Source organism: Gouania willdenowi, chromosome 5 (genome assembly GCF_900634775.1).
Source record: "Gouania willdenowi chromosome 5, fGouWil2.1, whole genome shotgun sequence".
Taxonomy (NCBI): domain Eukaryota; kingdom Metazoa; phylum Chordata; class Actinopteri; order Blenniiformes; family Gobiesocidae; genus Gouania; species Gouania willdenowi.
Window position 1 is genome coordinate 12,502,761 of NC_041048.1, and position 11,756 is coordinate 12,514,516.

The 11,756-nt window shown below is 40.4% G+C and overlaps 1 protein-coding gene across 3 annotated transcripts in view; it reads left to right on the plus strand.

Annotated features, from left to right (window-relative positions):
- The window catches only part of gli1 (GLI family zinc finger 1), a 58,192-nt gene extending 53,815 nt beyond the window's left edge, over positions 1-4,377 (plus strand). For all 3 annotated transcript variants that reach the window (XM_028447551.1, XM_028447552.1, XM_028447553.1), the window contains one exon: positions 51-4,377. In XM_028447551.1, the coding sequence (XP_028303352.1) occupies positions 51-2,578 (2,528 nt within the window). In that variant the 3' untranslated portion in view covers positions 2,579-4,377. The remainder of the gene's footprint in view (positions 1-50) is intronic.
- The last annotated feature ends 7,379 nt before the right edge of the window (positions 4,378-11,756 follow it).

Below are 11,756 nucleotides of genomic sequence, written 5' to 3' on the forward strand. Positions count from 1 at the left end.
AAAATCAACTTGTGTGTAAACGTCTGTTTTCTTTGTCCTGGATTTCTCAGGTGTAGGAGATTCTATGGGAATGTGCGCACCTTCCCCACTTCTCTCAAACCGCCGCATCATGGAGCTGTCCAACCATGACGTAGGAGGAGGAGGAGGAACACTCGCCTGCTCCATTAACGACAGGAGGGGAAGCGGCACGAGTAGCTTAAGCTCCGCCTACACTGTCAGCCGTCGCTCCTCCATGGTGTCTCCGTACCTTTCGAGCCGTCGCTCCAGTGACGTCTCACAGATGGGAGGAACAGCAATGGGAGGGTCTCATCATGTTGGTCCTGATCAGGCTGGGGGAGACCCTCTGTCCCCTGAAATCAGTCGCAGAGCAGCTCCATGTCCTGGTGGAGGAGGAGGGTTGCCTGGACTTCCTAATTTAACACCAGCTCAGCAGTACAGCCTGAAGGCCAAATATGCTGCAGCCACTGGTGGGCCCCCACCCACTCCTTTACCCAATATGGAGCAGCCTGGCACTCCAGGAAGGAGAGTGGGTGTTTTGAGTGAATACCAGGGTCAGCCCCTGCCACCTTTTCTCCAGCACGGAGGTCCTCGGAGGCACAGCTCTAACACAGATTACGGTACTGGTGTTATCTATCCACACCAGGCTCCGGGCAACAACACCCGGCGTGCCAGTGACCCTGTACGATCAGCAGCAGACCCCCAAGCCCTTCCCAAGCGCTACAATAGTCTTAACAATGTTGCCTCAATGGGTCGTAGGAATGCACTGCAGCACAGAGGCTCTGATATCAACCTTGCCCGCCACATGTACTCCCCACGCCCACCCAGCATCACCGAGAATGTAATGATGGAGGCTATGGCCATGGACCCCCATGTCGGTCCTGCAAATAGAAACTTCATGGGATACCCACAACAGAATCAGACCGTTGGCGGTACTGGTGGTGGTGGTACTATTTCTAACCAGCTTTCCCCAACCAATGACTCTCTTACCTGTCCACAGCGTGGGTACATGCAGCGGCACTACCAGACCCAGGGAGGGGAAGTCTCCTCCAGGCCTAATGGGAACCCTATGACCCAGACGAGGCCTATTCAGCCAGAGAGCATGTCAAATACACTTCTCCAACAAGCTGAGTACAGCATGAGCACCTGTCAGCTCAGTCCTTCAGGTCCACATTATCCCAGCCAGAGTGGAGATGCTAGAGGCCCTTGGAGTGACAACCACAACCAACTCCAAAATGCCAGCCATGTTCTTCCAAACCAGCAACCAGTCCAGTATCCTGATCCCAGTGTTCAGCCTCAACCAACACCAGCTCACTTTTCTAATCCAATGGGCCTCTATAATAGCACCGATGGGACGCACAAGCTAATTATCAAGCCTGAACAGCAGTTCCACCCTGGGACGGGAGGTGGAGACGCTTGTCAAAATGCCAAGCTGCATCAGCAGCAGATGCTCATGCAGCAGACCCAGAGTTGCCCGTTGCAGACTGGCCAGGTAATGATGAGGAACTCCAACAACCCGAGCTGTGATTTCCAGGGACCAAACCAAAACTCTTTTCCCAGTGGAGGGTCACTGAGCCTGGGTTGTGCTGGCTCTGCGCTTGCTGATGGGCAGAGGGCAGAAACCCCAATGATGCAGGTGAAGGAGATGATGGTGAGGAACTACGTGCAGTCGCAGCAAGCCCTCATGTGGGAGCAGCAGCAAGAGCAGCAGCAGCAGAGTGGAATAAAGCCTGCTCTCACTGACAATCTGGATCTGGGAAGCCAAACAGCAATGATGCAACACAGTCCTCAGCATCCCAATCAGAACATTTTCACCAATCAGACCTACCCGTCCTATCCCAACCAGAACCTGGTGATGAGCCCACAGGCCCATGGCCGAATGCCTGCTTCAGTCACTCCAAAGGAACAGCAGCTGGCTGGTCTTCAAGGGTCATGTTACAACCAGGAGATGGTGCTTCCCAGGCCTCCCCAAGGAAGGAAACCTATCAGTCGGCAAAACAGCTTTTCCCAGGCTGGGGGGGCTTTCCTGGGCAGCCCACCCCATCTGAGCCCTGTACACTCCACTTCTAGTCCCAGACGAGGAGTTCGGCTTCCTCCTGTGCAGCATCCACAGCACCCCCAGGGGGAAATGTTCTCTCCTTCCAGCAACAACAACATGTACTACTCAGGTCAGGCAAACATGGAAATGCAGAAAGACATGGACCCTCAGAATGTGCCTTGTCTTAATCAACAGCACAGCATGGGGTCCGGCCTGGACCCAGCAGGTGGCACAAAGTCTGCATCCTACCCTGAATCTGGTCCCATTTCAAATGCCTTAGAGAACCTGGACCTGGACAACGCTCGCATAGACTTCACATCCATTATCGATGATTCTGATTCTTCCTCGTTCAGTGGCGTCAACACTCCTCACCAAGCTCAGCCGGGGTCTTCATCCCAGGTCTCATCCCGCCTTATTACCACCCCACAGACTTCTATCACCCTCGCTGCAGGCTCTGGCCTGTCCAACATGGCTGTGGGTGACATGACATCTATGCTTACCTCACTAGCTGGAGAGAATAAGTACCTTAACACACTGTCTTAGAAGATCAATTTTTGTCAGCAAAGCATAAATTTAGACGAACAATCAGACAAAGGCCTCGACTGCATTTCAGTATTACCTTTTGTGGAGTAAAGACGTTAAAAGCCTTTTACATTGATTTTTTTATACATTACAAGGAATATTTTATAAGTTGGAACTGAAAAAAGGGTGAATGGTACCAGTTTAAAATAGAATAATTGCATATGGATATGGTTTTATCCATAGCTAAACCGAGTTGTGGCTTAACGTCCAGCAATACGAAGAATGACAAATTCTACACATTTTGTACAATCTTAAGGTACCATCCCAGGCCTCCATTTGTAAACCTCTCAAAGGTGCCTAGTCACATTTAGTATCTGTACTGTTTGCTTCTCACCTCTGTACTTGTGGTGTTTTGTGCCTTACCGTGAGATGCAGAGCTTTTTACCTGATAAAAAACAAAACAATTAAGCTGATTTTTTTTTTTTCTTTAAACCAGCATTCTCGTTATCAAAGGGCTCGGAATCATAGATTCCTTTAGACGGACACGTGTAAATAGGTTATATGTATACAGTATATATACAAAATCCTCTGTAAATGACAATGACATGTTGGATAGCTGGCCTGCATCTTCCCAGTGGCTCTATAGACTCAGAGAAAACAACTGTAGAAAGAATGGTCATAATGAACGACATGACTACGATATGCTGAGTGCCTGAGAAATACTTTCTGAATGCTACTTTATTAATTCATTCATCTGTAGAAGTTCTTTATTGTGAGAAAAAGCACTGCATGTAGCAGAGGCATGTCAAATAATCAGTATTCCTAAACATTCTCAGATCTACAGTATCTACACATAACAATATTCCCCATACAGAGCGTCTCAGGACTTTGGTGTTTGTATTACATGTGTACTATCCAGACAGAGAGTTTGCACTCAACATGTTTACTGTAGGAGTTTCTAAAGCAGCTGTGTGTGTGTGTGTGTGTGTGTGTGTGTGTGTGTGTGTGTGTGTGTGTGTGTGTGTGTGTGTGTGTGTGTGTTTTGTAGTTGTGTTTATAATTAAACAAGACAAAAAAGTGCCTGAACATTTCCGAAGATACATCAAAGGAGCAAAGCTCAACCTTATAAAGTAACATCCTGCGTATAGCAAATCAATGTGCCTCACAATATCAACCACAACGCCGTCACTCAACATTTACATGATCCAACACTCATCCAGATCACAACTAAAAAGCTTAAAATGGTTTATTTTGTCTATACACCAATCAGCTATAACATCATGAACACTTTACCAAGCTGTTAGATAGATTGTGTGGGATATACTGAGACTTTGGAACTTGATTAGAAATGTATTCAAAATTATTTGTCAAGGGCTAAACTATGGTGGCTTGACTCCAAAACTTAAGCTTGTGTAACAAAAATGTTACTGTTGCTTTAAATAAAGTGAATTTTGGTTCTGGAACAAAGATAGTAATACCTTAATGCAGGTGTGTCAAACTCATTTTTGTCCAGGTGCCAAATATCGACCAGTTTGAGTTTAGGTGGGCCACAGATTTTAGGTGGGAAAAAGAGCAAATTCAACATTAATGTGCTCTGGTTTGCACTTACACACATAAATAATGTGCAAATGATTAAGTATGGAATGTGAGTATATCAATCCCTGCATGATCTTCACATAAATGTTCCTAATTTTGGGAATTTAGGGAGATTTCATGGAATAATTTGAGGAAAATTTGCCATATTTTGAAAAAAAACGAGAGTTATTTCAACAATTTCAGATTAAAAAATGACTGCCGTCATGTGATATGAGAACCGGAAAACTGACCTCTGCAAATATTGTGGATTTTAATAGAATTTTTGTATTTGGAGACGCTGAGATATCTACAACTGAATTAGTTGGGCCGCATTGATGCTCTAAAGGGCCAGATTTGGCTCCCGGGCCTTGAGTTTGACACATGGGCCTTAATTTGTTGCGTATGGGTCTCCAAAAGAAGAAAGGAGCTATACAAAACGATACAGGTGGTCTTTATGTTATGGCTGATTGCTGTAGATTTATGAGGTACATTTAATAAAAATAAAAAAAAAAGTGATTTGCACAGTGCACGATGGCTCTAATCCACAAACAGAACTGCATGACTCAGTCAGGATCAAAATACATCAATTACCGTCCATGGATTCCCTCGACTGTTGTAAATAACATGTTTTTTTGGGTACACTGAGGTACTTTGTGACACTATGGAGCTGCATCATGCAGAGATACTGTATCTGCAGCCCTGGGTAATACTAATGTTATACAGTTGCTCTGCACTGATGCCGTCAGATTCACACAAACCTCATTTTGATGATAGGAAACAATGATCACCATGTTTTTTAAGCTGTTTCCAGAGCAAATCAGCATGCCCGTGACTCTTTACAGTTTAACATCAATTCAAACAAATCAAATCTATTAAACCCCACAATCCTGTGCAGGATTTAACCTTTAGTGTTGCACCAACCAAAGACTGAGAAATGTGTCACAGTAATATTTCAACTTCACAATAACACTAGTGATAAGCACATGAACAATGACTGATAGTGCTGTTTTGTTGTTGTTTTTGTTTTAGAATGTATGAGATGTTTTGTATGTAAATGATCTTTTTTTTATATATATCGGTGAACGTCTTGCCTTCTCAGTGAGCTTGTGCTTTTTAAAAACCTTCATCCTTTATTCAGACAAAAAATATCACCTTTGGCAATGTAAAGCTATAATAGAAGCTGCAACTATAATAGATTTTTTTAAAAGCCAAGTGTTATATTTTGTGTACAATTTTTCTACATTTTTATACATATGTGCTTTATTTTACCATTTTATGAATAAACATGTTCAGTCTTTGATGAATGCAGATTGTTCATGTGATTTATTGTAGATTAGTTAAATCAATGGTACAGTTCCACCTTTGTGTGGTTGCAATGTCAACGTTTCTCCAGTAGAGAGCAGTAGAGAACACAAAAATAGAACCAATAATGTTTGTCTCGAACTAACTCATGTTAGTTCAGGGGCCAAATATGGAGCAGTTTGACCTCAAATGGGCTGTAGAATTTTAGATGCCCTGGTTTACAATATCAATACATTTTTATTTTTTTTCAATTAATTCTTAATGAACTTTTTTTGTGTAATTGTAATTTAGAGGAATTTTGTGGTATCGTTTGTGACAAATTGCAAGATTTGTGGGAAAAGAATGAGAGTTATTTCCTTAATTTGCAATTAAAAGTGGCTGCATTCATGTGATATAAAGAAAGGAAAAATGCAAGCCTCTAAAAATATTGTGGAGTTGGTGAATTTGAGATATCTGCAGCTGGTTTATTTGGTAATTTACATAATATTTCATGTTTTTAAATTTTTGCGTTCTCCTGCCGGCCAAATCGGATTCTCTAAAAGGCCGGATTTGGTCCCAGGGCCTTGAGTTGAACACATGTGGCCTAGATTGACCCAATGGCCTCACGTTTTCTTCTTTTTTTTTTAAACTTTAATATTAACCGTTTTCTTTTCTTTTTTTTAATCTCCAGAGGCTGGAAACCTATTGTTAAAATTCAGATTTGGGCTTGATGAAAATTAAAACCAACCACATTATGGGTCTGGACAGTCTCTGTGGTCAGTAGAATTGGCAATGGATTCTGTCAAAGGTTTTAGTTTTTAAGGATACATTTTTGCTCGTAAAGTATTAGCAACAACAATCTGGGTTTTACGAAGAATTATTTTAAAAAAGTGTTCAATAAAAATCTTTATAAACTGTACAAAGAGAAAGTAGTTCCCCAGGGTTTGGCTCACGACTCTTTGAAATGAGGTCAGGTTTATTTGTGTTTTCAGACATCATGGATGACCACAGTGTGAGCAGGAGTCACCCACAGTTCAAACATAGGCTGGAAGAGGTGAAAGTAACTGATTACAAGTGCTCACATTACTGTAATTCAGTTGCTTTTATGGGTACGTATGTTTAAAAAGAAGTAAAACAATTTGTTATATTTCTACACCCAACCGTTACAGAGTAAATTCTCATTTTTTTTGTTTTAAAATGATCAACAGACATTGTGAAACTACAAAAAAATGAAATACAATGCCAATCAATCAAATACATCACATCAAAGCCGACCAACCAGATTAAACGTAATTCGCGGTGCTAAAACAACAATGAATCCTGGTTATTTTCTCAGTTTTAAAGTTCATAAATGTAGCTATACTTAGATCCTGAGAGTTTTTGTTTATTTTGAATTGAATTCATTGGTGTTATTTTATTTAAAAAAAGAATTGTACATTTTGACAAACTTTTTATTTTATACAGATGCTTTTGAGGAAAATAAATTAGGTTCCAATTGTGCAAGATTTTGTCTCTTCCTTTTGGAGTTTATACATGAGATGTTTACTGTATACAAGGGAACCGTGGCAAGATTTATTACCAAAAATAAACGTGGGGGGTGAAAGTAACTTTTACTCCGAGTACTATTTCATTGAGCTACTTTTTATTTGTAGTTGAGTATTTTATGTATGACTTACTTGTACTTACTTAATTTCACTCGAGTACTGTAACAGTACCTGTAATTGAGTAGGATAACAAACTAACTTTATACAATGGGATGCTGGAGAATTTGTCATGCTTTATCAAGTAAAGCTTTATTATTCATGTATGTACTTCAGCCTTCTTGAAAATACATCTGTATTTGGAAAACTATGTAGTGGTTTTCCTAACATCGACCTATAGCCTAATGCTAACGCTAATTCACTTTAAGCTAACAACGATTGCACAGGTTAGTGAGGACAATATCAGACCAAATCCATAAGTGATTTTGCAGACAAATAGTTTGTAATTAAAAAATCAAAAGGAAACTTAATACTTTAAAATGAGGTTTCTCACAGTCCCTTTACTCTAATTTCTCGTTTTTCCATGATGATCAACATAAGGCGGACAATCAGCCTCTAGGCTAGTGCTTTCCTGGCCTCCTTTCTCCTTCTGTGGTTCAGAATCTGTCAATTGATATTCAGGCTTGTGAATTAGGATTAAAAGTGTTTAGTTAAAACACCCACAGTTGGATTTCATCTCTGGTTTTGTAGCTAAAGATGCAGTAGTGGTGCAAGTGCTGCTTTAAAAGGGCTACTCTAGTGCTATTAGCAGTGTTAGCTGACTTTGCAAATGGTTGGGTTGTGTGTTTGTTTTTTGAAAGTGTATTTGTAAGGTTGCCGTACAGACAACCCCCTATGCTACTCGTACGTGTACTTTGGTAAACGTATGTAGCGTTTTAGGATCACGGTTAGGTTTATTGTGTTGGAACCCCCCGAATAGTCCTAGGATTTTTTTCAGTTTGGAATAGGGAATCAAAGGCAAAACACGGGCCAACGCATGTCGGGTTTCACCATGCCGTGCACATTCATCAAAAGAGTTTGTGAAAGTGTATAAGTACGGAGTGTGTGCAGTGTGTGTAGGGATAGGGTTAGGTTAGGTTCACGGTTAGGTTTAGTCTTAGTCACGTAACCTAAACTGGCCAATGACTGACCTATCACGTGACCTAAACTGGCCAATGAGCGGCGCTGCATACGGATAGAATGTCGGTATATTTATACGGCAACTATACGGATAGCCACTGCCTTGTTTGTTTGTTTGTTTGCGTTGCTTAGTTTCAAGGCTTCAGTGGTGAATTCACCTATACAATGGGGCATTTTACTCACATAGAGAATTTGTGTCTTGATCGATGACCAGCGATAGTTTGAATGATGTCCGAAGGCAACTCATCTTAAAGGATGATGAGATATCCTTTATTCGTCCCACAAAGGGGAAATTTGCATTTCAGTTACATCCCATCCAAGAAACATGAAAAGACAATGTGACAAAAGACAACACAAAAACAAGCACATATAACATGGGGGGACAGGAGCGGGAGAACTGTGGGTCGCCACAAGGGCGGCGCCCCGTATCCTTAAATGAAAAATGGAAAAACAGAAGGAAAGGAGAGGGTGGAAAAGGCAGATCCTACACTATGTTCCCTTAGGGGCGCACAGTGTTGAACTAGGAAAATAAAACTTTTCAGTGCATTAGCCCATGAAAACAATTAAAAACAAAAACTTGACATAGCACGTATGGTTGGGGGGAGAGGACTTGTAGCCTGCTGCTTGGTGGTGCGCGATTATTGTGTTATTATGAAAGCATCATGGATGGACTGGAATAGCAGGTGATTACACCGAATGCTCTCATGTCAGACTACAACAGGAAAACGATGCACAAATTCTGTTATAAATAAATAAAACCAAAAAATCTCTAGATCTACCTTGAAAATGTTGAGTCTGAATCCATCAGAAAACATTAGAAAGAATGGCTTCATTCTCCTTGGAATGGAGTCCATTGAGCAACATCGGGTAATGTCATTGCTCAAAAATATTTTAATATAATACATCTATTTTAAACTATTTGAACCGGTTTCCTTGACACGTTAATTCATTTACAGCACTCTGTAAGTCACCTGATTTCAGTCTAGAGCATGTTTGAATGTTGTGAAATGGAGCATTTGCAACAGGGAACTTGGGAACTTTTTTGCATTAACTACATATTATGCACCCCCATAATGTGTAGTGTGATGATTCAGTCAATAAGAACCAAAATCTCACAATGGAGCACGTGTCGTGGCAAATTACAGTCAAGGGATTGGCAGGTTATACATGTTTAAGTGGGTAGCTGGTACAAAAGTAACATGGGACAAAAGTACAACAGTCATTTGCTCCAACTCAGCTGAACCTTCACGTCTCTAATGCATCAACACGTAAAGCACGCAACACTCTACCAACCCGGGAAAAATCTTGTGGTGAAGTGACAATCGCGACAAGTTACAAATGGAAAAACTTTTTCCTGCTGACATATAGTTAGCAAACAAACAACAAACATAAAAATACATATCAAAAGGTCTAAATAAATAAAATTGAATAATTAAAAACAATCTACGTCAGTAATTTATTGTTACTATTTAAATAATTGAAGCAATTACAAATTAAAGTACCGGTAAGTATTTTTTTTAATGGAGAGAATGTGCACTTTATTAGCCAAGACATGTTTGTTTTTTTTGTTTTTTTTACTGAAAATAAGTTAAAAAAAATATCACTACAGTGTATTTCATGGTGTTACTTTCAACATATGGTTGACGCCAAATTACACCGCGGCCATTACACATTTGATCAATATAGCACGTGGTATTGACAGACCACACATGTAACTGATAAAAATGTAATAATAGTGTGTGATGTTATCTTTTAAAATAAGGCATGTTTGAAAACTACATACTGTACATCTTACACATAGGCATAACATTAGCTTTATTTGCTACACCCACACCACCACAATGCACTGAATATTAGAGAACTTGTATTGAATTACTACATAAACAGATTGGGACCTGGTGGTGATGCTGTCATTACCTTTACTTTGTACGGAGTTGCTTATTCTGGTTCAGGGGGCCCCAGTGTGCTTTGACTATATTGGCATTGTGGTGTTGTGGCATGGCACAGTCGACTCACGGCAGCCACTACGGCCTGGCAGCGATGCTAAACGCTGACTCACTCGCTCCGAGGCCAGGGGGAAGTTTTCCTGATGGACTACTGATCTGCAATCTGGCACATCCAGATTTGTGATTTTAATACCTTACTTTACTCAAAAGGATTCACATGGCATGTGTTCCTGAATTAGGAGCCAACAGAGAGAAAATAACCATTCTGATTGACAATTCTATGGCTGCACAGTTCAATGGCACACATCTGGAGAAACAATTAATACTAAACCACTGGCGACACATAGACATTGTACTTCTTTGTCTGCGAGGCTGGTTAGACAGGAATGCCAGATCCATCCCTTTGAGTTGACGCAGAAAAAGGTCTAGATGTGTAGTTTGGGACATGTTTCTACAACATTTATCTAGTTTTTGGATTCATTAGCCATTTGTTCTGTTGTTTTTTTGTTTTTAATCTATATGTTTCTGACGTTGGCAAGATTACCAAGTCACTTTATTTGTGACTGGTGTTTTAATTCAAAAGTCCTATAATTTAAGGCGGCCATGGATTAAAGGGTTCAAGTGGTGCCAGTGGTGACTCTTGCAGAGAGGTGGTAAATCAGAGGTGGGCTTCTTTCACAAATGGATGGTTAAATATTGACAAAAGTTTACTGGGTAACCTTGTTTAATACAATGAGGGCAAGTGCTCCCACTGACTTTTAGCTCAATGTTGTGAAAACCTGTCTTGTCTTGTGACCCGAGCTTGAAAGTTTATGGGTAAATAATATATCTATAATGCAATGATGGACAGCACAGACGTAAAGATAGTGTCCTCGCCTCCCTGCGCTACGTGATCTCCACTTTCCTAGCCAAAATAAAATGCCAAAATAAGAAGCAAGTTTTTCAAATGCAAAAATGTGGGCAGCATAATGACTTTTTCTCTTTTCTTGTCTTGCCATTCAGAGGGAGGCTTTTCTTTTCCTTTGTCACTCAGGTTGGCATATAATTAACTCCTGCTTAATATGCTGTGTAAGGGCTCTCCTCCCCATGCAAGAAGCTTTGAACCCATAGACCACAGACTGGGACAAAACCCCAGTGGGACAGCTTCCTTCATGCTCTCGTGTGTGTGTGTTCTTGTGTGTGTGTGTTACTGGTTACTTTAACGAGACTGTTAAAGCCTAAAATTGTACTGCATCGGTTATGCAGCACAACTGGTTGACTAAAGGTGTTAATCATTAAAAAAAAAATGAAAAAGTACATTATTGTAATGTTTAAATTTGCAGGTGATGCATTGAAATTTTGGCTCAAGTACCCCCTTTCTCTTATTTCTGAATCCAAGTGCCCCCTTTTTCCGATTACAACGTTTTGCTTATTCATTCCATCATTATGATCTATAGTTGTTTTTAAATAGTTTTCTAAATGACAACGCACATTTTAAAGAATCTAATTTTGTAAATAAGTGGAAAGAAACAGTTTTTAGTGCAGTGGTTCACAACCATTTTTTTGGATTGTGACCCCATTTTGATATTAAAAATTTCTGGCAACCCCAAAGACATTTTTCTCTAGAATTAGTTTTTGATCATGTTTGAGCTCAGATATATATATATTTTTTTTTTTTTACAGCAGTTTAGTTGAACTAGTTTTTTATTTCACAAACTAAAATAATAGAAATACAGTTGTTTAAGATCGTGTGATGTT